The sequence below is a fragment of the Haliotis cracherodii genome, unplaced genomic scaffold (assembly GCF_022045235.1).
Source record: "Haliotis cracherodii isolate W230 unplaced genomic scaffold, xgHalCrac1.p SCAF_8, whole genome shotgun sequence".
In the NCBI taxonomy this organism is placed as follows: domain Eukaryota; kingdom Metazoa; phylum Mollusca; class Gastropoda; order Lepetellida; family Haliotidae; genus Haliotis; species Haliotis cracherodii.
Genome location: NW_027266341.1, coordinates 19306709 through 19333394, shown reverse-complemented (window position 1 = coordinate 19333394; position 26686 = coordinate 19306709). Strand labels below are relative to the sequence as shown.

Here is a 26686-nt window from a genome sequence, read left to right as displayed (position 1 = left end):
GTTTTAAACCCTATTTCAGTCACATCAGAGAGTGTCAGCTGAATGTCAGGGGAAAGCAGTAGGTCCTAGCACTTGGTGAAACCCCAATGCATAGTTGGTGTGCTGACAAATCAGTGAGTGAGTGAGTGAGAATGGTTTTATGCTGATTTTATATATATTTCAGCAATGTCTGGGCAGGGGACACCAGAAATGGGCTGCACACATTGTACCCATGTTGGGAATCAAACCCAGGTCTTGGGTGTGACAAGTGAATGCTTTAACCTCTAGGCTACCCCACTGCCTGCTGACAAATAATCATCGGAAGGACAAATCTGGTATTTGAAACCCACAAGTAACTGATTCTGGCACCACTAAGGGAAGCAACTCTGCTACTAATTGGCCACTGGTACCAATTTTTTTGGGAGGCTAAGATATGGCATTACTGACATCATATATTTCATTCTTTGGTTAAGTAAACATGTGTTATACATATTTTGCCATTTTGCTCACTAATAATGGAATTCTTGATCCAAACCAATACTTCCATATAAGACAAATCTTAAATTTTGACAATGAAATAGATCTCCACAGCATCACAAGTATTGAGCTCTGTGAATGTATTGTGAGCTTTAAACCCATCTGATATGTATCTTACCACCTTACATAGTGACTAGGGCTGGGATGAGTACAAATTTTTTAACAGGTACCCAAACTGAAGCTAGGGTACCGCAAATATCAACATAGAGATATAACATGTATATACCTTTGCTTTGGGTTTTTGTTGTTTAACACTGAACCAACTATAGGACGTCTGCATGTTGATAATAAAGTCTAGACAAAACTAATCATATTATGAACAACTATCCATGTCACCAGGAATAATGACACACTTATCAACATAATTTAGTTAGTCCACCAGCACAGGTGGCTAGGAACCTACTCAAACCCATATTCCCGAGAAGAGTTAACTGACTGTAAAAGTCCAGTTTCCACCCATGCTGAACTAGGCTGGATCTTGTGCCACCATTTGCTAATACGAGTTATGTCCCTTCTAAGTCCGTCCTATCGACCAATCAGATTCCACCACTCATATTACTTGCTTTTAACAAAATGGCAGTGCCCAGTCAAGACGATCTGATGCAGCGTAAGAAATTGGCATTAGTCCTGTAGTCCTTGCAAAAGTGCCTAACAGTTAAGGACTAGTAGAAATTTGCCATTTTTAAAGGGTTTTCCTCTTTGTCATCATTATAAGGACAAGTAGACTAAAAATGTTAGTTTTACTGCTGTCTGATGGAAAATCAAAATCTATATTGTGATAAAACGGATCTTACTTTCCAAGGTACATTAAATAACGACAGCACCTTGATTAAAAACATTTTGAAAGATGTGGAAAATATCTGTTGATGCTGAGATGGGAGGTACACATGCTTTGCAAATCCTGCAATTGATCAAAATCTGCATGGCAGTACGTCCTTTCGCTAAACGATTTTGATTGGACTACACATAGGGATAATATAACTCCATAATTCCAGCCTAAATCAGCAAAGGTGGAAACTTGACTTTTATAGACAGTTAACTCCCTTGCCTCGGGAAGATGGCTCTAACCCAGAATCCCTGAGAGATACAATGCACAACCTAAATATTTGCATTAGATTTTGAAACAGAACTCTTGGTTTATTTAAAAGAAAACATCAGCAATCAATACAAACATGGAAAAGTAATTCTATTTTCAATTTAATCATGAAGTCATGCGTTTCATAGATGATATGTCACATCTGAAAACACCAGGGTCTTGGTATATCAATTTCATACTGGTAATCTTTGTCTATCCAACCTTGGATGCCCATCCAAGCGAAGATGGTACATATACTGTTTGAATGACAACTGTTGTTAACATAAAGTTTCTCCATCAAAGCTGGCGGATTGTGATGATGTTTGTAGGGCAACTGTTTATATGAGTGTTGCTTTAAAATAGTAAACATCCATTTCAAACAAACGTGTACTGATGCCGACTTCAAATACTGAGCTGAGGCCATTTATGAATATTGTATTGTATTGGTGTCATGGACTTCAGGAGGCAAACATCTTGGAATATGCTTTCCTTTGTTGGTTCTTGTAATCTCCTTTCATCTTTCGTGTCTTCTGAAGTTCTCTCATTATGCCTAATGAACATCAGAATAACACAGTAAACAAACAATTCAGTGTCCATTTCATGATGCTTCACACTAGCCTGAATTAATATATGATCATTATCATTCAATCACATTTTTTAACATTTTAGGAAGATATTTAAAAAAAAATTAAAAATTTATAAAAAGATAAACAAGGTTTTTCTTTTTCAAGCCTTGAGTAGTTCTAAAAAGTAAATATATTTGTAATTTGCATATGGCAAGGCTGAAATTCTATCCTCCAAGTTCATAAATGCAGTTATTATCAATGATTATTTGATTGTATGCTGACCTTTATCTTCAGGTTGAGATTTTAAGGCTGCTTCAAGGTCGATCTGAAACACAAGCATACAGTCAGGTGGATAGGTATTTTTAACTGACAATACAAATTAGCAAACAGCAGATCTTTGAATAAAAATACCACACAACTAAATCATCCAACAAGCTGTACATATTTCTAAGACACTAAGCACAATAAGAATGAGTGAATCAAGATCATTTCAGATTATTAATTATGATTATTTGTACCAAGGTAGGAATGAAAAATTATACAATGTCTACAATAAATTCTCTGAAAATCCACAACTGATAGCAAAAAAAATGTCACTATTTTGCCCATTTTTGTAGTTAGATGTTTTCTAATCACATTAATATGAAAGCCAGAGTTAAAAAATAACAATGCTAAATGGCCCCTAACTGTAACTGCCCCTAGATTATTTTACATCAGTGATGTCAGTAAAATTGTTTATTGTTAAACGCTGCTCTGAGCAGTATTCCAGTTATACGACGGTGACCTGTAAATAATCAATTCTGCACCAGACAATCCAGCAGCGCTAGAAACTAACATTTTTTGTCCACTAGTCCTTATAATGACACCAAATAGCAAAACCCTAAAAAAATGTAAATTTCTACTAGTCCTTATGATACCCAAGTATTGGACAGTTTGGCAAGGGCTATAGAATTAGCATGTTTCTACCACTGTCATGTGATTGATATCATGAGCATCTATCCATGTCTATGGGGTACAATGACATGCATCAATCAAATCCCCAAGCCTGAACATCCGCACCATTTAGACGCCTCTTACAACAAGCATGGGATGCAGGGGACTGAACGTCTCACCCAGTCACCCCACGGACCTTACTGCCATTGACACACATTGGATACTGTGTCATTCTGCCCCGTGACAACGTTAGACAACCCAATCTCATTAAAATCAGATCTTAGTTCTCGCTACCGCTAAACAAAGATCCGAGGACATTCCATTATGGGTCACGTCAGACAGACCTTGTGCGAACTTTGACAAACCAATGGAATGACCAATCAGGAGGCAGCTTTCTCGTGCTTTAAGGCACTAATTTCAAATTGGCAACTATGTTCGAAACATATTTTGACAAGTTCTCGATTACAAATTTGAAACCTGAACAAAAGAACATTCTGGAATGGCTAATAGATTGTCTAGATTGTATGGATTCAGTCGTTAAACCCGTAACTATTGTTCGGAATACCCCGTGTTAAAATTATCGAGGTTGCATGATTAGAAATCACATTCCGACATTCACTTTCATAATCTGGTAAGCGACGCTCTGATTGGTCGGATGAAAGGTCGTTCTGACGCGACCCCTAATGAGATGTCTTCAGATCCTTGTTTGGCGATAGCGAGAACTAAGGTCTGATTTTAATGAGATTGTTAGACAACACTTCCTTGTACACTATGTACTCACAATAGCATCATCCCAGTTCTTAAGTGCATTTTGGGCCTGAGCTCTTCTGAATAAAGCTTTAGCATTTGTAGGTTCTTTCTCCAATACCTGAACACAATAGAAACAAAATAGGGATGAAGTTAACAACTCTTTACAAGAAAAAATTTAATGTTCATGTCAATAATTTGAAATTTCCTAAAACCAACAAGGACTTTAACAACTAGTCATGCAGGCAACCTGTACTATTCTTTAGAATACAAACTTTTAGTTTCAATTTTCGTCTCACATTTGATGAAGGTATCTTTCAGAATCCTATTTATGGTACTTAATTCTCATGGATAAAACAAGATAAACATGTTTTATACATATGATGCTGAGATATGTTCCAACCAAGACCGGTGACGGTGACAGAGCATTTCAGAAAGTCAGACCCTTTCTGAGGAACTCTCCATTGAGATGAGGAACATTGAAAAACTGAACACTTTCAGATCCCAGCTCAAAACTCCTCGGTTTCTAACAGCCTATGAGCAAGAGCACTTTTGAGCAAAAGTCTGGATGGAGCGTTACAAAAATGTCTCATATATTATTCATTTATTATCATTAATAGCAAATGACATGAAATATTCATGATAATTCAAGAACTTACTTCGTGACAATTTTCAAATGCCTCTTCATATTCACTTAATTTCAAATTACATGCTGCTCTGAAAATAAAGACAAAGGGGAAATTAATTTTATTAACACAAAAACTGATCGTATGACTGTCTAATACTTTTGATTGCATTACTATGTACATATAACGCTATTAGAGTGAAAGGATGCAAAATGTAGGGCTATGTTTCATGTCTTGTCAATCCAGAAGTAGTGAGTGAGTTGGGTTTAACGCCGCTTTTAATAGTATTCCAGTTATATCGCGGCGTGTCAGCTTAATGTGGGAGGAAAGCACGAAGTGATGCAGGTCTCAGACGTTTACCACTTCGGTGAAACCCACGAGCACTGGTTTGGTGCTGACAAACCTAGAAACATAATGGGGGCGAACCGGGATTCGAACCCACAATCATAGGTTTCTGGCGTGCCCAAGGGACGCAACTCTGCACAGCGAATCGCGGCGCCTTGGACGACTGGGCCACCCGTGCCCCCTCAATCCAGAAGTAAATCTTATAACTGTGAGACTGCATCTTAACTCGACGAGTGACTTAACATGTACTGAATGGATAAATAGATTAGAATAAACAATCATAGAAGTCTAACACCATGTTTAGCAAATACAATCTTTACACTCCGAATGTACCAATGTTTTATATATACCACTCTAACCAAAAGGTCTGTTATCATCAGAGGGCAAACATATTTAACTTCTGACTGAAGAAAATAGAAACAACTTCTGACTGTCACAACATACACAATGCACTTAAAGTTTGTTGTTGAGATACTTACAGATTAAGAAAAAATGGTAGAATATGTGTGCGACCAATGTCTTCTTCTTCTTGATCAGGTAGCGACATCTGATTACTCATCGTGTGTAGATACCTTCAATGGCAAAATAGGGACTGGACTTAGAAACAATGATACCTGGGATCAAGGTGTCTAAACAACTGTATCAAGACAATGTTTGAGGGACAGTTCGACTTTTGTCCAGAAACCTGACTTCAAGGCTAGGAGGGATGTATCATGCATGTCTGTAATTCAATAGGTAGAGGTTTGATGTTTAATGACGCTTGGAACAGTATTTAGTTATGTAATGTTTGTTTGCTGTTTAACTCCACACATGGCAATATTCCGGCTATATGCATATGACTTTAAGTAATTGAGACCATACTACAGTCCAGAGATTGATACAGGGATTTAACACCGCTTTAAACAGTATTCCAGTTATATCACAGCGTGTCAGTTTAATGTGGGAGGAAAGCCTGAAGTGATGCAGGTCTCAGACATTTACCAGTTCTGTGAAAGCCACGAGCACGGGTATGGTGCTGACAAACCTAGAAACATAATCAGGGCGAACCGGGATTCAAGAACCTGGTGTGCCCAAGGGACGCAACTCTGCACATCAAATGGCGGCGCCTTAGACGTCTGGGCCACCCGTGTCCCTACCCAGGATTAGAGTGAGTGAGTGAGTGAGTGAGTGAGTGAGTGAGTGAGTATGGTTTTACGCCGCTTTTAGCAATATTCCAGCATTATCACGACGGGGGACACCAAAAATGGGCTTCACATATTGTGCCCATGTAGGGAATCAAACCTGGGTCTTCGGCACGACGAACGAACGCTTTAACCACTAGGCTACACCACTGCCTCCCCCACCAGGATTAGAAGAAACCAAATCTGTCAGTAGTGATCACCCACCCAAGTCACACAATCTGTTTCAGATGTGTATAAGCATAGTCTAATGAGGAATCCTCGATTGAGATAATTTTAAGTAGTACTGCATTTCTGATAACCTGCTCCTCACCTTAAAGCTTTCCTGTACTTCCTTTTGGCCTTGGAAAATTTTTGTTCCTTAAACAATGTGTTTCCAATCTTCTTGATATCAAGAGCAATAACTATGATTTTCTCCTTGTTGTCTTTCTGTAACATGAAAAAAACAATTTCAGCATCACAACATAGCCATAAAAATTACCACATTCAAGCACAGGCATGCTGCTGACAAACCTAGAAACATAATTGGAACCGGGATATAAAACCACACTCTTAGGTTTCTGGCGTGCACAAGTCCTATTTAAAAAAAGATTGCTTGGTATCCAACATCCCACAGTTGAAATTACTTAAGTTTTGAAGATTTTTCTGTATACACTACTCAGATCTTGATAGGTTTGGGATGTGGGTGGGGTTTGGAATGCGGATGGGGTTTGGGATGCGGGTGGGGTTTGGGATGCGGGTGGGGTTTGGGATGCGGGTGGGGTTTGAGATGTGGGTGGGGTTTAGGATGTGGGTGGGGTTGGAGGTGTGGGTGGGGTTTGGGATGTGGGTGGGGTTTGGGATGTGGGTGGGGTTTGAGATGTGGGTGGGGTTTGAGATGTGGGTGGGGTTGGGGAAGTGGGTGGGGTTGGAGATATGGGTGGGGTTGGAGATGTGGGTGGGGTTGGAGATGCGGGTGGGGTTGGGGGTGGTTCCAGATTCGGTTTGGTGGGGAAACCTGAAATGCACACATCTTCTTTGGGGGTAGGGGAGTAGGGGGGGGACTTACTGACAAATAAAACATACTAAGTACTCTGTATGCAGCAACTCTAGCAATGCCTGTTTCTCCTACCAGAGAGAAGTCCAGGCCAGCATCTATGGGGAAGTCAGCATATGTGTCCCCTGTTCCATCGTCTTTAGCTTTCTCGAAGTCCTCCCCTGGTTGAAGCTCCCCGCAGTCGGAGATTACGCATTCCTGAAATCAGGGGTATTCAGAATTAACAGATGATCGATAAATAAAACGTTTTAGTTACTTCGTGGAAAAAGTCATTTTTAACAAAACAGTTCATATTTAACGCTGTTTAACACTACTCTCAGTAATATTCCATCATATAAAAACGATATGTAAATAATCGCGCCTGCACCAGAAAATCCAGTGATTGACACCAAGACAAGACAAGACAAGACAAGACAAGACAAGACAAGACAAGACAAGACAAGACAAGACAAGACAAGACAAGACAAGACATCTGCTATATAGGCATGACAAGCTCACACACAGGCCTGCAACGTAACCTCTAACCTGGATAGTAATACAGCTTATTCTAAACCTAGTGCCGCCCAGAACGTTATTCTTTTCTTAACTTCAAAGGTATTGTAACATTGTAATTTGAGATTGCATTCAATGCACTAACATAAAACTAAGCATTATTACCTACTCCGCTTTACTGGTCCTGTTACCATTGGAATACAAGCTACCTCCACAAAGCCAGTATATCATGTATATATTATCGGGAATTGGAAAATCTTATTCAAATATGGGAATTTTTATAGACATTTGCTGCAGATTTGGTGTCAGAGCAGGTCCAGATAATTCCCTGATAACATGTGACATCCCAAAAATCTTGACTTTTTTCTGTACTTTTTAACATGCAAAAGGGAACTATGCTCCACTACTTGGTACTCATTACAAGTCTTGGTTGTAATCACTGACTTGTGTTGAGACACTGCCCATGTTTGTGTGTAATTAAGTAACTGTATTTGGTTTTATGCCGTTTTGAGCAATATTCCAGCAATATCATAGCAGGGAACACCCGGAATATGCTTCCGGAGTGAGTGAGTGAGTGAGTGAGTGAGTGAGTGAGTCAGTCAGTCAGTCAGGTTTAACACTGCTTTTAATAATATTCCAGTTATATCACGGCGTGTCAGCTTAATGTGGGAGGAAAGCCCGAAGTGATGCAGGTCTCAGACATTTACCACTTCGGTGAAACCCACGAGCACGGGTATGGTGCTGACAAATCTAGAAACATAATCGGGGCGAACTGGGATTTGAACCCACAATCATTGGTTTCTGGCGTGCCCAAATGACGCAACTCTGCACAGCGAAATTGAGGCGCCTTAGACAACTGGGCCACCCCCACACAAATTGTATCCATTTGAGAATTCAAACGCGCGTCTTTGGCGTGACTAGCAAACACTTTAACCACTAGGCTACCTCACCGCCTATGTGTAACTAAGGTATTCATCAACAACTGTATTCATAAAAATCATAACATACGAGTCACAAACAAAGCTGGCTAGTGACAATTTGCATCGATATGACACAAACTTCTTGTCATCATCATCATCATCATCATCATCATCATCATCATCAACCAACCTGTATAGGTCTCTCCCCATCTTTCTCCACATTCTCCAGCTCACTCACGATACCCATCCCGCTGATGACTTTACCGAACACGACATGCTTATCGTCAAGGTGTGGTGTGGGCACTGTCGTGATGAAGAACTGAGACCCATTGGTGTTGGGTCCGCTGTTGGCCATGCTGAGTAAACCTGGGATATCATGCTGCAGAAACAATTGTTACAAAGGTTAAATATAAATAATATTTTATACAATAATTTAACTGCCATATTACTGAACAACTTTAAACTGTGTTTGTTTGTGGGTTTAACGACACACTCAGCAATATTCCAGCTACATGTATATAGAAATAATAGTCTGGACCAGATAATCCAGTGATTGACATCATGTGCATCAATCTACAAAATTGTGATACGATGACACATATTAACTAAGTCAGCAACGAGCCTGATCACCCGATCACGTTCGTCGCCTCTTGAGACAAGCATGGTTTGCTGAAGACCTATTTTAACCTGGAATCTTCACGGGATGTTCAACTGTGAACATGGTAAAAGCCTATCAATGACCTCACCAATATGTTCCGAACAGCCTCAGAACTATTTACATGATTTACATACCTTGATATAAACACTTTTCCTTTTATGTCAAAACTGATTAACAAATAGTAAGGAGCTAAACATGTGATATTCTGGGAAAGGTTGGTATTCGAAAAAAATAAAGATGAAAATTAGAAAATATGTTAAATCAATACCTTATAGGGAAATCCTTCATCATCAAACTTAGCTCCATAGATGCTTTCCCCACCGGTGCCATTTTGGTTGGAGAAATCCCCCCCTTGGATCATGAAATCCTTGATTACTGAAAACAGCATGAAATCTTAGAAAAGCCTCCATAACACAGATTTCATGTAAGTATGACTGTTAAAACTAAATGACACTTCTTGTATGATGCAACTTTCTTTCTTTGTTAATTAATGCTGCACTGAGCAATATTGCTGCTGTAATGAGTGAGTTTATGCTTTATGTCACATCAGCAATATTTCAGCCATATCGTGATGATATTGCTGCTGTAATGAGTGAGTTTATGCTTTACGTCACATCAGCAATATTTCAGCCATATCGTGATGATATTGCTGCTGTAATGAGTGAGTTTATGCTTTACGTCACATCAGCAATATTTCAGCCATATCGTGATGATATTGCTGCTGTAATGAGTGAGTTTATGCTTTACGTCACATCAGCAATATTTCAGCCATATCGTGACGATATTGCTGCTGTAATGAATGAGTTTATGCTTTACGTCACATCAGCAATATTTCAGCCATATCGTGATGATACTGCTGCTGTAATGAGTGAATTTATGCTTTACGTCACATCAGCAATATTTCAGCCATATCGTGACGATATTGCTGCTGTAATGAGTGAGTTTATGCTTTACGTCACATCAGCAATATTTCAGCCATATTGTGACGATAATGCTGCTGTAATGAATGAGTTTATGCTTTACGTCACATCAGCAATATTTCAGCCATATCGTGATGATAATGCTGCTGTAATGAATGAGTTTATGCTTTACGTCACATCAGCAATATTTCAGCCATATCGTGATGATATTGCTGCTGTAATGAGTGAGTTTATGCTTTACGTCACATCAGCAATATTTCAGCCATATCGTGACGATAATGCTGCTGTAATGAATGAATTTATGCTTTACGTCACATCAGCAATATTTCAGCCATATCGTGATGATACTGCTGCTGTAATGAGTGAGTTTATGCTTTACGTCACATCAGCAATATTTCAGCCATATTGTGACGATAATGCTGCTGTAATGAATGAGTTTATGCTTTACGTCACATCAGCAATATTTCAGCCATATCGTGATGATATTGCTGCTGTAATGAGTGAGTTTATGCTTTACGTCACATCAGCAATATTTCAGCCATATCGTGATGATACTGCTGCTGTAATGAGTGAGTTTATGCTTTACGTCACATCAGCAATATTTCAGCCATATCGTGACGATAATGCTGCTGTAATGAATGAGTTTATGCTTTACGTCACATCAGCAATATTTCAGCCATATCGTGACGATAATGCTGCTGTAATGAATGAGTTTATGCTTTACGTCACATCAGTAATATTTCAGCCATATCGTGATGATACCGCTGCTGTAATGAGTGAGTTTATGCTTTACGTCACATCAGTAATATTTCAGCCATATCGTGACGATAATGCTGCTGTAATGAATGAGTTTATGCTTTACGTCACATCAGTAATATTTCAGCCATATCGTGACGATACTGCTGCTGTAATGAGTGAGTTTATGCTTTACGTCACATCAGCAATATTTCAGCCATATCGTGATGATATTGCTGCTGTAATGAGTGAGTTTATGCTTTACGTCACATAAGCAATATTTCAGCCATATTGTGACGATACTGCTGCTGTAATGAGTGAGTTTATGCTTTACGTCACATCCACAATATTTCAGCCATATCGTGATGATATTACTGCTGTAATGAATGAGTTTATGCTTTACGTCACATCAGCAATATTTCAGACATATCGTGACGATACTGCTGCTGTATGATCATGATGATGGCGGCCTGGACTTAATGGATGTGATGGCCAAGTGATTTGGTTGATTGTGTGTCAGGGTGCCTTGAAGGTGTTGAGCAAAGCTCATAAAATCAATAACGAATGACTTGATTATTTACAGCCTGCAGCCATATAGTGAGAATATTGATGAGTTCTGTGTTAAATACAAACAAAATTTACTTTGCACTTACATAGTTTACGTTTGTTTTGCTATTTGAGATAACTTACTTCTCATATTACCATGACCATGTATACTAGGAAAACAAAAACATAAATAAAAATATAACTGTTAATAGTCTTTGGAAATCATCTTACAATCAACATGATCAAGATAATAAAATTATATATTTTGACAATGTTTGCTTGTTGTTTAATGCACCACTCAGCAATATGCTATATGACGGTGGTCTGTAAATAATCGAGTCTGGACTAGACAATCCAGTGATTGACATCATGAGCATCGGTCAATGCAAATGAAATACGATGACATGCATGAACCAAGTCAGCTAGCCTGACCACCCGATTTCGTAAGTCGTCTGTTACGACAAGCATAGTCGCCTTGTACGGCAAGCATGGGTTACTGAAGACCTATTCTCTACCCGAATCTTCACGGGTCCTTGACAATGTAATCATGGTAACACAGAATGTTTTTCAAAACAGGGGTATAATGATACTTGACACATTGTAATGTTATTTCAATTATCACTGACAGCAACAATCATTATAATTATATCTTTGCAAATTAATTTGACATGAAAGACATCAGTCTCATTAACTTTATTATGATCAAATCAGATAAAAAGAGATATAGTACCAGAGTGAAATATCTAATTTTAAACATTGTTAAAGTCGGTACCAGTATCAAGCAGGACCTACTTCTGTGAAATGGACATCCTTTAAAGTGTAGAGGCTTTCCCGTGGTTTCTCCCACTCCTTTTTCACCTGTACATAAGGCTCTGAAGTTCTCAGCTGTTTTTGGTAATTTGTCCTTGAATAGTTCAAACACCACCTTGCCAACTGAAAAAGAAGATTGACATACCCTTTTCGTGAATTTACCAGGAAAGTTAATCAACCTTGCTGCAAAATCCTAGCTAAGGAATGATCCACTGTTATTATCCGACATCTATCACTAATACATGTAGTAGGACTGGGACGAGTCCAAATTTACTACCCGGGTATCCGACCACCTATACCCGACCCTACCCGGACACCCACTGTAGCGTCAAGAGTTGGGTACAAAATGTGCGATTAGGAATTGTTTTACCGGACTCATGGCAAAAAGTATTTAGGTACATCTATAAAACAATCTGGTCATGCATACACTGAAGTTGACTGAAGCTGTATCTTTACTCAAAACATATAAATGTCAGATCGAAGGAATGCGTGTATAGTCAGCAAGATAGACAAACATTAGCGACTTTAAGTTGTAGAAGTGTATTTTTCTCATTAAATGATATATCACGTGATTAACCACAGGTCCGGGTAGTCATGTGGGTACCTGGGTCTTATTCAGAACCAACCCGACCCGAGTTGCCTGTCCCAGCCATGATATATAGCTATGCATCCCTCCAACACTAGGCTAATGATGGTAATAATTTTACAGGATTTAATGCTATCTTTCCAAAAACCTTAAAAACTCAGCTATTTTTATTGTGATTGGTCAGGCTTCTTGGTACTATGGCTAAAACAGATTACCAGGACTATTCTGCACAAATACACTTTGACTATGGACAAGCTATTTGAGCTGAGACGATCTTTGTCAGCACAGGTACTACAGATATGTACCCCATCGGTACATGCTGGATAATGCAGTGAATCGTGGATTTTTTTTAGTAATGTATGCACGTAACTGTATTTGCTTGTTTTTTTCTATGGCACACAATATGACCGATCCATTTATGGAAAGGAAATACTGAGAGAAAAATATACACATACTGCCATGTTGAATTTTACCACGGTTTGGCATCCAGGATGTGTCGTATACGTAAGCGTACGAAGGAACCGGTTACGTGCATTGCTCAGTATAGCATGTGGCAGAATGGACTCATCTTAGAGTACCTTTCTGTATTCTGATTTCGGCTAGGGCACAATCTGCATACAGAAATGTACCTGGTATACATATCAGTAGAAGCCTTCAACCTCGGGGTATCGCAGTACTTGTAATGTACGCTAAACGGAACAAAATGCACTCACAAACCTTTATGATTATTCATGTTCTCTATATCTGAGGTCATTTATTTTATCTCAGTATGAATATTTTACTGATAAAAGTTCATTATTTACATTAGTAGCGTCGAGTAAAAGCCGGGCCTCGTGCTCTGTTTGACAAGGGAGAGAACGCCATCATATCGCGGTACATGGAAAAGTTGTGTATGGAGGTCCAAATTGGACAGAAACAGGACATAACTCCACCAACCACTAAGTATGATGATGTCAGACTTCACTGATTTGTCCATACAAGTGCAAAGACAGCACAAGTAAAATTCTGAATGTTTTATCAGTAATAGGTATTCAATACATATTTACGTAAGACCAAAATATTTTAAAAAATCAACAACAAAATATCAGAAATGATATTTTAAGATTTAAAATAAATAAATTGGATGACAATAATTTGTCAAAAATATGGAAATATGTTAAAAGTTAGCAATAAATATATAAAAAGCACTCCTGGTATGCCAAAAGTATGTATTTAGTACTATTTATCATTTGGCTACTAGTGAAGAACGTATTTCTAAGTATGGCATTATGGTCCTTATGATCTCCTAATAGATTATGGCCAAAGAGCGAAAAAAAATATGTGTGGACGATGTAACTTCCGTTACAATGAATATGCAGATGATCTAGTTCAGGTCGATGGAGAAAATTTACTTGGGAAACTGCGGGTTATATCGTTGTTCATTGACAGATGGCGGTAAGGCAATATTAAAAAGATGCCAGTAGTAAGAATCAATGTGTTAATAACTCCTTACTTACAGCAGACGGAGCATTCCGAGGAAATTGAAATTGTTTACGAAGCACTTCCTGGTTACTGATTTGCATTAATAGACAGCCGCTAAGAGGTGCGTCCCGCGTAAACTACCGGAAATCACAAATGCCGCGATACCATGAATGCCGCGGTACCACGGGGTCCGAGTATACCTGTGCCTTCAACGACCCAATCAGTATTAATAATGGAGCAGCTACTTGTTGGACATTGTTGGAGGCATATTCATTCAATTTCCATTCCTGTTCGGTACTACTTAATCATGTTAATAGCATATATTTATTTTTTTTCCAATAAACTTGTCTTGATTAATATTATAACTTCGATTATTACAATTAATTCAATAGATAAACAAATGTTGATCGATTGATGTAGCATCTACATTTCCCCATTTCTATTGTACATGTTGTAAGAAAGTGAAAGTGTACAAAATGATCTAGACCTTTTGATTGTACCAAAATGTAAAATAGGCTATAAATAACTTAGAAACATTTACAAAATTGTCATAGTCATGCATAGCCAACTGTTACAGGTGACTGGGTGCTCGTCATGCAGGCTAGATTCCTCTAGCAAGTTCCACAGAGCTATTTTTAGACTATGAAGACCCGTCAACCAGTTATGTACTGTGGTGTTATATCCATGTTCATACGATAATTTACAAATTGTGATTGAAAGCTTCATCGCACAATGCACCCTATTCATACAGCAAAAATACACCAGAAGCATCACGTGACAACGCGACTCACTGGAATCGCCGTCGACCGCAATGTCAAAGAAAACTCGGGGATTCCCATCTTCCGACGCCATGCTGCCGCAGAATCAAACCGAGGCTGTATTACGGAAGTGACGTTAGGTTGTATATAAAAGCTGACAGATCTCTTGAAGTGCACAGTCATATTTCTAGACGAAGCATAAGGATGGAGTTTCCCAGTTTAGGAAAGAATTGCTTTGAGTCGAGTTGTAAACAACTGGGTATGTGTGTTTTTGGTCCATTTAGAAATACAAATATGTCATTAAACTTCCTTAATTCCAGCGTTTACCTAAATGGGAACTAAATATATTTGTCAACAACGTTTTTGTCCTCGAAATCGGAATTTGTACTTCCCAGAGTTGTCACTGTCAGTTGACAAATGACTTCTGAAGTTCATGCGTGAATGGAGTGTCATAGAAATGTGTGATTCGTCAAATTGTTTATTCTATATAATTATGATGATATAGAATAGTTAATTTTCTTTTTATTCTATTCATTAACTGTTAATCACACAGACGTGTTTTTGTCAATATGTGATATCATAGTGATTGCGATCACTGATGATCTAGGCTGTTTTAGCAGCCTAAATGATATCCTCTCCATTGTTTGACCAAACTAGATCTAGTTCATTTTCTGTAGCTTATAAACCTAATGTCGAAATTGTATAAACAGGACTCTGACTAATCTTGATTTCTGTCAACACCGGTCCAGATTTACTGAAATAATTTTTCATAAAGTTTAATCTGCCTAATCCAGACTTCCTTCACTCTGGATTCTGGACTGAAATTGTGCGACAGAGGATCGTTTTACCATGTAATTGACACTCTCCCTAATCAGGATTGACTTTTCACATGTTCCCCTCACATTTTCGGTGAGCAGTTCTCATCAACATACAACAGAGCTACAGGTAAGCTGAGTATTTGTGTAACATACCCCCAAAACTATTCAAAACCCAATTACTTGCAATTAACTTGCGTACTGAAACGCATGCATTAAATGGAAAACCCAATTGTTTAAAAACAGCACACGTAAATACCCAATGAAGCTTTTTTAGCATGCGTACAATGGAGCTAATTTCCGAAACACAATTATGAGCTAATTTACTTTCTGAGTCAAGCCTATATTTAGAACCGTTATATACATCTAAAACATAATGTCATTTTTTTTAAATCTCAAAATGCTAACTCATTTGAGGAAAAACCCAACAGAATGATGAATAGATGAGGGGAAAAATATTGGTTACCCAATGAAAAATGTAATGACCCAATTAAAATAGAAACCTTCGAGTAAAAACTCAATTGCTCAAAAAGTTATCTGGAGCTCTGAAACAATGTGTAACAATGTTTACAAAGTGATATATTATGTGATGAAGAGAATGGTGACATATATTTTTGAGTTTGATGACAAAATAGCACATGAATCTGAAATTACTACTGAGTCAAATGTGTCATTTCCTATCTGGTATATAAAAATTTGCATATATTTTTATTCATAAGCAGTGAGTATTAGTACACTAATTGTGACAATGCAGCGTTTGAAGTTAAGGGATCCATGTCATAATTCTCAAGGACCCACAAATTAAATTAAATTTCAAATACTGCAATGGCATCTTGGGCCAGCAGTCATGATAAGTGGGTTTTTATGAACCTTGTAGGGATTCTGGGTTAGAATTGGTTCCCATCAACCTAGGCTGGTCATTACAGGTATTATAATACATCAGGTGGTCAGACTCAGTGTCTTGGTTGATTGCGTGTCATTGTCTGTACCACAAAGTCCAGTTTAGACAGGTTCCATGTGAAATATCTTTAGTCTGGACCCTGTTAGTTGGAAGACCTTGTTTGAAACATCTCTATTGCATATTTACAGGAACAATTCTCTCATCTCAATGATAGGTTATTCCTGATGGTACCATTCGAGTTAGCTATGTTGCACTGCATACTCATCATTTGATATGCCTCTGTTGTGCATCTCGTGTCCTATGTGATCTTCCTAAAAATAATCAATTACAGTAATTACATAGAAACAAGGTGGCAGTTTGGTAGTAGACTACTGTCCCGCCATTACATAATGGTTACAGTCTCTGGGCCCATTTGTGGATCACTAGATGTTCATTTCCCTTAGCTATGTTAACATGAATAATTCCTGTTTCAATAACAAATTCATTCTTCTGCAGATTTTCTTCCTATGAAATGTGATGCCTGTTCAAACATCTTTTGGTAAGTTACCATAATCATAATATTATTTGCCACCCTCTTAAAATATATACTGGTACTCAAAAGATGCAAAAATGTGAAAATAGTGTATTATCATGATAAAGAGGAAAATCCCACGTTATGAATATTTGAACTGAGGATAAAGAGTCAATTTTGTTTCATTGCCAGTATAGCAATCCTCCAATTTTATAGGGTATGTTATAATTTTTTCTCTACCCTCCTCTTGCATGCCCTGAACTTGAAAGGACCTGTCAAGTGGTTCCAGACCTTGTGTTTGTATGTCAGGAGTGTCACAATACGCCTTTCAACAGCGGTTGAAACTTACAGTTCTAGTCAACGGGTCCTTATAATGATAACATATAACAAAACCCTTAAAAATGGCAACTTTCTACTAGTCTTTATGATACCTTAACAATTGGGCAGTTTGGCAAAAACCACAGAACTAGTGCCAATTTCTAACGCTGCCTAGTGTATTGATACTGTGACAAGTTGTTTTTAATGTGTTATGAAACATGGTCCACCTCCTGACACTTGTACAAACCCATCATCGTGTTTTTCTTTTTGATGTTTTCAGTCGGGATCATATCAAGTATGACACTCACAGTTGTACAGAATCATACAAGAAGGTATGGCATAACCTGGGGATAAAGGGATCTTAGCTAAGGCAATCAGAACTCCCCTACGTTAACATTGGTATACTGTAGTTGTAGTGCTAAGTTCGTTTTGTGGAACAGAGGCCTGATAACATGATGGTCGAACAAGACTTTGACAATTTCTGCATGTTCTACCCATTTCTTGTTTTGTTGTCGTTAATGTGTCAATTCTTCATCCTTGTCATACTCAGCTGATAATTTTGATTTTTGGTCCATAGTTGTATAGCATCAGTTTTGCAAGTTCAGTAAAACCGTAAACTATACCTTGTAAGTGTTTGTGGTGAAAAGTTAAATATCAGGATATTTTTGGTTTAGTTATGTCATGTATACAATGGTATATGCATAATGTGGTATGTAGTAAATATGTACAAGTGACCTTTCATGTGTTCATGATGTTCAAAGCTAATCCTATGTTTTGCATGTACCACTTTGCAGGACAATCAAGTTCCTGTCTGTCCACTATGCAATGAGGCCATATCGGTGAAGAAAGGTGACCTCCCCGATGCTGTTGTGAGTCGCCACATAGACAATGACTGCTCCTCAGATCTTGCCAAACAGAGAAGAAAGGTACACATCACTGAGTCACTCTGCTTATATGTTCACTTCATTGCCCGGGGGCACTGGTGCCTAGCCGTCTAAGGCGCCGCGATTCGCTGTGCAGAGTTGCGTCCCTTGGACACGCCAGAAACCTGTGATCGTGGGTTCGAATCACTCTCACTCACTCACTCACTCACTCACTCACTCCCACTCACTCACTCACTCCCACTCACTCACTCACTCTGCCCAACCTGTGGGAATTCCAGGTTAGACTTGGTTCCCAGCATCCTATGTCGGTTGTAAGCCTAGAGATGACATAATGGATCAGGTGCTCATATTCTGCAACTTGGTTTATTGTGTGACATCAATGTCTTCACAAGGCACTGATATTTCTCACGATATCAGTCACTGGATTAGAATAAAATATTTACAGGTCGTCATCATATGGCTTGAATATTGCTGAATAGAATATTAATCGACACACTGGCTCCAGATTATACTGATTATCAAGATTGTGAAAACATCCATCGTACCACATGTGGTATATTTTGTTTTTGTTAATCTTTTTTTCATGTTTATCATGTTTGTCTCTCTAAATTTCAGATCTATACTAATAAGTGTACCTTCAAGGGCTGCAAGCAGAAAGAGGTAAGTGTTCAACATATTGAAGGGCTGGGGTATATAGTTATACCAAGGAATTCCATCCGTCTGTCCTTCCAAGGACATTTTTTTGTGCGACCTATAACTTGAAAACTACCAAGTGGATTCTTTTCGAACTTGAACACTTTTTATACCTGTAGGAGAGGTGCAGTTAAGTTCAATATTTGGAGTTTTGTGTGCTTGTAAACTTTAGTAATATTTAACTATAGATATTTCATTTTTGTTCACTTAAATTTTAAACTTTAGTAATATTTAACTATAGATATTTCATTTTTGTTCACTTAAATTTTAAGCATGTTAATGCAAAGATCTACCTGAACATTGTTGAAAGTCCTCTATACTGAATTTATTTTTAATACATGTATGTGCTTTTCATGTGCAATAATACCGATGTTACAGCTTGTGCCAGTTAAGTGTGACAAGTGTCATCAAAACTTCTGTTTCCGTCACCGCCACGAAACTGACCACAAGTGTCAGGGATTTGAGAACACCGGTCAAGGGATGTCAAATACAGGGTGAGTACCTCAGGAAGCCATGCCCAGCATCATGTTTAAGAGGAATCAGGTTTGTAGGGGGATGAGTTGTTAAAACTGAAAGTAATGTGTGCAGTTCGACATTTGTTGGGAAGGTAGTATTTGAGTGCATCAGTTTACCCTGTAAGATGAAGTGTTTGAAGCAGGCAACGAGCTATGATGAAACTACAAGAGTTCATGATGAGATGTGCTTCACCTTAAGGTTGTTGTAGCCATGGTAGCACTATTTCATATTTCATGATTATGCTAGGCTTTGAGGTTGTGATGGCAATATCGAATGTGAGTGGTATCTTTCCTTTGTGACATCCACGATGTACACTTTGTATATCATCCATGTACTGTAGTGAGTGTTCTCATCAAATACTAAGAGCCTAGTCTTGGACGAAGTGTATATAATCATGATTATGGATGTGGTGTATACCATAGACGTAGTGTATATCATCGATGTACTGTAGAGATTGTTCTTGTCGTCAGATGCTACTGTCCTACCGGTGGGGCTTGTGCACAGAGCCTTGTCTTGGACAAAGTGTATATAATCATGATTATGGATGTGGTGTATACCATAGACGGAGTGTATATCATCCATGTACTGTAGAGATTGTTCTAGTCGTCAAATGCTACTGTCCTACCGGTGGGGCTTGTGCACAGAGCCTTGTCTTGGACGAAGTGTATATAATCATGATTATGGATGTGGTGTATACCATAGATGTAGTGTATATCATCGATGTACTGTAGTGAGTGTTCTTGTCGTCAGATGCTACTGTCCTACCGGTGGGGCTTGTGCACAGAGCCTTGTCTTGGACGAAGTGTATATATATAATCATGATTATGGATGTGGTGTATACCATAGATGTAGTGTATATCATCGATGTACTGTAGAGATTGTTCTTGTCGTCAGATGCTACTGTCCTACCGGTGGGGCTTGTGCACAGAGCCTTGTCTTGGACGAAGTGTATATAATCATGATTATGGATGTGGTGTATACCATAGATGTAGTGTATATCATCGATGTACTGTAGAGATTGTTCTTGTCGTCAAATGCTACTGTCCTACAGGGAGGGGCTTGTGCACAGAGCCTTGTCTTGGACGAAGTGTATATAATTATGATAAAGGATGTCGTGTATGTCATGGATCTTCTTTGACTTTGCAGTGTCGCAGCTCTCTTTAGGAGGAAAACCAATGCAGGTTCTTCATCTGGCAGCTCCACATCTCAGAAACCCCGCAAACAGCCACAACAGACAACACTGACCTCCTTCGGCAGGGGGCTGGACAGGTGACTCACTCACATCTCTCTCATGGCCTGGTGGAGCAGGGCATAACCACCAACTTTGTCATTACATGACTTGTCCAGTTGGGACACTTGTCAGAATTGTCAAAAAGAAGCATCAGTATTTTTCATCTTCAAAACCACATGCATTGAATAGGTAGCAACAGTAGACATGAGAAATGACGAGGGCTGTGTTTCACATGTGTACTGCAGTATAATGCGATACTTAGGTTGAATTGTGATGCATATTGCAGTATATTGCCATTAACATAATGCTAAGTTTTCTTCCACCTTTAAACCATGCTTCTGGAATATTGCTAACAGCAGTGTAAACCCCACTCACTCACTTACACTTCTCTTGTGGACTAATGGCAGTTATATATTAAACAAGAGGAGGAGGATGATATGGTAGTTGATGGAAGAATCAAGCAAAGCTTGCAGTTTCTAATGTTTCACATGTCACCATGTGTATGGTGTGTTTCACAGTATGTATAAGGGGTCCTTACACCAAGTCATTCTTCTTCTTCTTCTTCTTCTTGACCTGTGAAGATTCCGGGGTAGAATCATCATCATATTGTTATCTTTGTACATTCATCCCACTAATAGTGTTGTGTAAACATCATGATATATATAGACCCATGAAGATTCCGGGGTAGAATAGGTCTTCAGCAACCTATGCTTGCTGTAAAAGGCGACTATGCTTGTCACAAAAGGCGACTAACGGGACCGGGTGGTCAGGCTCGCTGACTTGGTTGATGCATGTCATCGATCCCAGTTACGTGGATCGATGCTCATGATATCAATCAGTGGATTGTCTGGTCCAGACTCGATTATTTACAGACCACCATCATATAGCTGGAATATTGCTGAGGGAGGCTTAAAACAACAAACCAAACCAAACCAAACCAAACCAAACCAAACCAAACCTTCTTCTTCTTCTTCTTAATGATTGACCATACACCAGGTCATGTAAGCTGAGATGCATTTGATCACACCTTTATCACACCAGACTTTTAATTTTCCAGGGAGCGTAGAGAGAGGCAGCAAAGACAAGCTGCACCACCAACAGCAGCAGCATCAACATTGCCAGCTGGCATGGTATGTAGCTAGAGAGGGCTTGTTGATACATATATACAGAAATTGTTCATTTTCATGGTTGTTGATGAATTTATAATTCCATTTGTCCAGATCATTATTGTTCTAGTGACAACCTCTATATATGTTTTATGTCTTGATTTCAGACTGAGGATGAAGCTCTTGCCCGTGCAATACAATTGTCTATGGCTGAAGGTCAGTCACAACCGCGACCAGCGCAGGGCAAAAAACAAGGGTAGGTGACCTTATTTCAATCAGCTTGGTTTGTTATTTATTTAACACCGCACTCAGCAATATTCCAGCTATATGACGGCGGTTCAATCAGCACATAATGTTACACATTGATCAGATTTATGGATCTGTTTGTTTGATTGCATGCTGTACTCAACACATCACTTTTATTTGATATAAGTTGCTTCATCAGATTATGATCGATGAGTAAGTTGAACCAGTTGAGAAAAACCAGTTCCGGTGCCGTTAAAATATGTCTACCATAACCATGAGCAAGTAATATATACTACTCAAAAGAGTACACCAAATTCTTTCACATTACTATAGTTAATCTGTCATGACGGAAGGCCCAGTCGTCTAAGGCGCTGCAATTTCGCTGTGCAGAGTTGCATCCCTTGGGCACACCAGAAACCTATGATTGTGGGTTCAAATCCCGGTTCGCCCCGATTGTGTTTCTAGGTTTGTCAGCACCATACACGTGCTCGTGGGTTTCACTTAAGTGGTAAACATCTGAGACCTGCATCACTTCGGGCTTTCCTCACACATTAAGCTGTCAGTGTTTGTTTCATGATCATGAGCATTGCATACAGATGGCAGTGTATGGTTCCTAGTCATACAAAAGTATGGTTAAAAGTTCACTGACCTTGTCATACCCTTGACCAAGCTCCTTCCCAGCGTGTGACACCGTGTTACCCTCTCAGTATCATCTCTGCCACCAGTGTGTAAGTGGCCAGTACTGAAATCTTAAATATTTTCACTCTACCCCAAAATTTGTTATATGTATATTTTTCTGTCCGTCGGTGGAAATGTCATAATAATGAATTGGGAAAAGGTTCACAACTGACTTACTTGTTCGCAGATGAATTCACATTTGTTTGTTTTATCAGATTGGTTCAAGATTGTAGAGTAACAGAGAAGCTCCCATCTTCCCTGTTCATTCTTACTAAACTAATTACATGATATCTGAAATGAAATTTAAATTCCAATCATGCCAATAGACAAACAAAATAATTTAGGTGGAGACTCTAATCTAATGTTTGTAAATATAACTCAGTTGTTGAGAGTCACTCAGCCCAGTGGGGAGCTGTGTCTGGTGGCAGCGATAGTATAGAGAGCTTTACGAACAGGTTAACCCTTGACACAGTAATAAGTAGGGCTGTAACGTTACACATCATTGTGATACAATACTTATCTCGATATTAGTGACAGGATATGACACATGTATGATAAATGATGTGATATACCTTACATGGAAACTCAAATACATGTTAAGGAAACATTTCCATCATCAAAGATAGTGAATAGTACCAACACTGGTCGTAAGAGGCGATTTAGTGGATCAGGTGATGAGGAGTGGTGACTTGGTTAGTGGCCATAAAATTTCCAAGTTCTGTGATGGGATTTGAACCCACGAACCCACTGATCAGAGGTCGGACGTCATGTCCACATGACCAAAGAGGTTGACCCTGTCAGCAAGCTGACACGATAAGGATGTCATCTGTGTGATGACTCCACGCCCCGCTGCACGGTGTAAGCAACAAACATGTGTACATGTTTATGTTTGTTTCAGCCTGACAGCCCAGGAGCAGGAAGACCAGCTGTTGGCCCAGGCCCTGGCTGCCAGTGAGGAGGAGGCCATGAGGGATCAGAGGAGGAGGGTAGGTGCAGCTGTATAGGCAGTGGCGGGGCACGTGTGGCCCAGTCGTCTAAGGCGCCGCGATTCGCTGTGCAGAGTTGCATCCCTTTGGCATGCCAGAAGCCGATGATTGTGGGTTCGAATCCCGGTTCGCCTCAATTATGTTTCTAGGTTTGTCAGCACCATACCCGTGCTCGTGGGTTTCACCGAAGTGGTAAACGTCTGAGACCTGCATCACTTCAGGCTTTCCTCCCACATTAAGCTGACACGTCGTGATATAACGGGAATACTGTTAAAAGCGGCGTTAAACCCAACTCACTCACTCATGCATAGGCAGTGGGGTAGGGCTGGGACGGGTAACTCGGGTACTCGGGTCGGGTGGGTACTGATTAGGACCCGAGTACCCACAGGATTACCAAGACCCGTGGTTTGTCACGCGATATAATGTTTTATCGAAAACCCTATGTTTGAACTACAAGTCACTAATGTTCGCAGTTCTTCCTGACTACTTCGCCCATTCCTTCTGGTTTTTATATGTTTGAATGAAAATAAAACTTCAGTCAACTTCAGTGTATGTATACAGATTGTTGCATACATACATCTAAACACGTTTTTCCAGAGCTAAGGTCAAACTTTTCCCAATCGGACAATTTGTACCTACCTATTAAGACCTACAGCCGGTATCCGGGTAGGGTAGGGTAAGAGGGGGGTGAGAACCCAGGTGGTAAATTTGGAGTTGTCCCAGCCCTACACTGGGGACATTAGACTGTCATTGTCCCAGTAATAAGTTAACTGAGGCAATCTAGACTTGCCCAATCACCCTAGACTTGAGTTGGACTCCTTTTTCTGTTCGTTCTCTAGGGTCTGGGAGAGAGAAACTATGGGGACATTCATGCATGATACATTGAAACATGATCAAGTCAGGTATAAAGGGAAACATTTCACCCACAACAAGCCAAATTTCATTTGCTGATTATTGGAAACAAACATTGTTCCTTTTAATCACAAATTTCATGATAATGTTCCATTAGAAATTGTTGTATTTGGATTTGACTGTTGTTCTGAAGTTATTATTAGTTCGTGAACTTATTGTAGCTCCAGAATTATCTGAATACTTTTGTCAAGAGACAAATTGTCTGTGAAAATGGTGGACCAGATGTCAGAAATAAGTGGCCAGGGATCCATATTGCTGAAACAAAAAAGGTCATATTGGGTTATTTATTGATCATGTTAATGAGCCAGTGTCAGCTTGGCGAGACTTTCTTCTAACATGATTGTTATGGGGTGTAGGGGCATTTGATTTATTTGCTATATACAACATGGTGTTTATAAATTTATATTTATTATTTCCTTGTCAACTTGTAATTTGTAGGCAGTGAAAGTGTCAGCGTGAGTGTATGGTCCTGATCGGAGTTTCCGTCTATTGCAGCAGCATCAACAGCAAGAAAAATCAATGTGCGAAGTTTCCTGAAACAGATGATGAAGAAATGACTTGGCATTCAACCTATCCTACCTTAGTGGCCTGAATGGTATTGTCCAGATAAAGACATGGAATATACCATAGTTTCTTCCAGGGTGGATTAAGCGTATTGTGGAATGGGGAATACTTTCAAAGATTGTGTGCAATGATTGTTATCCTGCATTCTCTGCAGTTTCATTTCGTCATGTTTAAATATAGATTGTTGAATTTTATACCGAAAGTTTTACTGTCATGAACAGCCTCTCCAACCATCTCAACAGTGAGGGTCACAGTGACATTTATCTTTTTAACACTAGTCCAATGTTACACTTTACATCTTTAGAAATAATACTTTCTGATCATATTTTGAATGTCTTCATACTTGCATGTATGAGGTTCAGGCTTGTCAGTTATTGTGTCATGGTGAATATACCGGAAACTATACTACTCAGTAGACGTTAAGGACCACCGCTATACTTAATCTGATATGCCATTTCAGATTAACTATATCAATATGAAAGAATCGCGTGGTCCGTAACTTCTTTTGAGTAGTATTCTATCCATTCAAAGCTTTGATTGTGGCGCTTTCAGTATGGAGTAGCCAGATTGTGTTCTGTTGACAGAACCTTGATAAAAGTATACTATTCAACATTTGCATAGGACCACTCAATAATTATGGCCATCTGGTGTGTGACTGAGAGGGAGTTAATGTTGAAAGTTACATCGGCAGTATTTCAGCCATATCGTGACCTGTCCTGCAGTGAATCTCAAGTTTGATAGAAATGCATATACTTCCTTGATTGCAACTCACTTCCAGTATGTTGAGCACTGTTAACACTTATCATCATATTCCAATCAAGGTTTTCTGATTTATTTATTCCATGATTTATGCATTTTTGACTCTTTGTAACAATTTTATGTACCGGTACTTTTCTACCATTGTCTTTTGGAGAATATTGTGGGACTCTTTGAAATGTTTCTTCAAATTTTCTGTCATTGTATTGAAATAAAAATCAACTATATGTAATTTCGATATTCTAGTTTGAACTATTCTTGTACTTAATCATGAAAATTGTTATTTATGAAACATGTCTTAAATCCAGTGTGGTTCTCAGCAGAGGGGAAATTATTAACGTGGATATGTTGAAGAGTATTGTTAAGTTTGATTTCGTGGTGTCCATGTTTATTTGAATGTTTTATGTCTGTGATATCAATAAAGTGTACATATATTTGAAATGTAGTTGAAAGTTTGTATTTCTCAATGAACAGATGTACTATTTTTCTGCATCTTTAGCAGCTTGCATGGTCTCCTTCATCTGATGGGGACATGGGTTCAAATCCTCATTCGCCTTGATAAATTTTCTAGGTTTATCATTACCATACCTGTGCTCATGAGGTTCAGCAAAGTGGTAAATGTCTGAGACCTGCATCACCTTAGGCTTTTTTATTACATTAA

At 38.9% G+C, this 26686-nt stretch overlaps 2 protein-coding genes across 4 annotated transcripts; one reads left to right on the top strand and one right to left on the bottom strand.

The window, feature by feature from the left end:
* Positions 1–1081: 1081 nt before the first annotated feature.
* LOC139449406 (peptidyl-prolyl cis-trans isomerase D-like) lies at positions 1082–15028 on the bottom strand. Its single transcript, XM_071230776.1, has 11 exons — positions 14942–15028; positions 12086–12226; positions 9361–9467; positions 8625–8813; positions 7098–7220; positions 6300–6415; positions 5288–5380; positions 4497–4554; positions 3872–3958; positions 2440–2482; positions 1082–2141 (listed from the first exon to the last, which is right to left on the bottom strand). Exons 1-11 carry the CDS (start codon positions 15000–15002, stop codon positions 2050–2052), a joined length of 1110 nt encoding a protein of 369 aa, XP_071086877.1. The 5' UTR covers positions 15003–15028; the 3' UTR covers positions 1082–2049.
* A 46-nt stretch (positions 15029–15074) lies between these two features.
* Positions 15075–26448, top strand: LOC139450234 (AN1-type zinc finger protein 2A-like). 3 transcript variants are annotated; one of them, XM_071231909.1, is made up of 11 exons: positions 15075–15167; positions 17120–17162; positions 17734–17785; positions 18248–18379; positions 18953–18997; positions 19409–19524; positions 20693–20815; positions 21835–21907; positions 22051–22139; positions 23706–23793; positions 25204–26448. In XM_071231909.1, exons 1-11 carry the CDS (start codon positions 15113–15115, stop codon positions 25240–25242), a joined length of 855 nt encoding a protein of 284 aa, XP_071088010.1. In that variant the 5' UTR covers positions 15075–15112; the 3' UTR covers positions 25243–26448. The 3 variants fall into 3 exon arrangements, with proteins under 3 accessions (XP_071088010.1, XP_071088009.1, XP_071088013.1); XM_071231908.1 differs by having other exon boundaries at positions 25201–26448; XM_071231912.1 differs by having other exon boundaries at positions 25144–26448.
* The last annotated feature ends 238 nt before the right edge of the window (positions 26449–26686 follow it).

Excerpts from the sequence above, each read along its gene's own strand:
- LOC139449406 (XM_071230776.1), bottom strand. The coding sequence starts at position 15,002 with ATGGCGTCGGAAGATGGGAATCCCCGAGTTTTCTTTGACATTGCGGTC. Across the intron at positions 9,468-12,085 it reads AGGATGTCCATTTCACAGAA|TAATCAAGGATTTCATGATC; the intron begins GTAGGTCCTGCT and ends TGCTGTTTTCAG. Across the intron at positions 5,381-6,299 it reads AAGTACAGGAAAGCTTTAAG|GTATCTACACACGATGAGTA; the intron begins GTGAGGAGCAGG and ends TTGCCATTGAAG.
- LOC139450234 (XM_071231908.1), top strand. The coding sequence starts at position 15,113 with ATGGAGTTTCCCAGTTTAGGAAAGAATTGCTTTGAGTCGAGTTGTAAA. Across the intron at positions 15,168-17,119 it reads GTCGAGTTGTAAACAACTGG|ATTTTCTTCCTATGAAATGT; the intron begins GTATGTGTGTTT and ends ATTCTTCTGCAG. Across the intron at positions 20,816-21,834 it reads TTCGGCAGGGGGCTGGACAG|GGAGCGTAGAGAGAGGCAGC; the intron begins GTGACTCACTCA and ends TTAATTTTCCAG.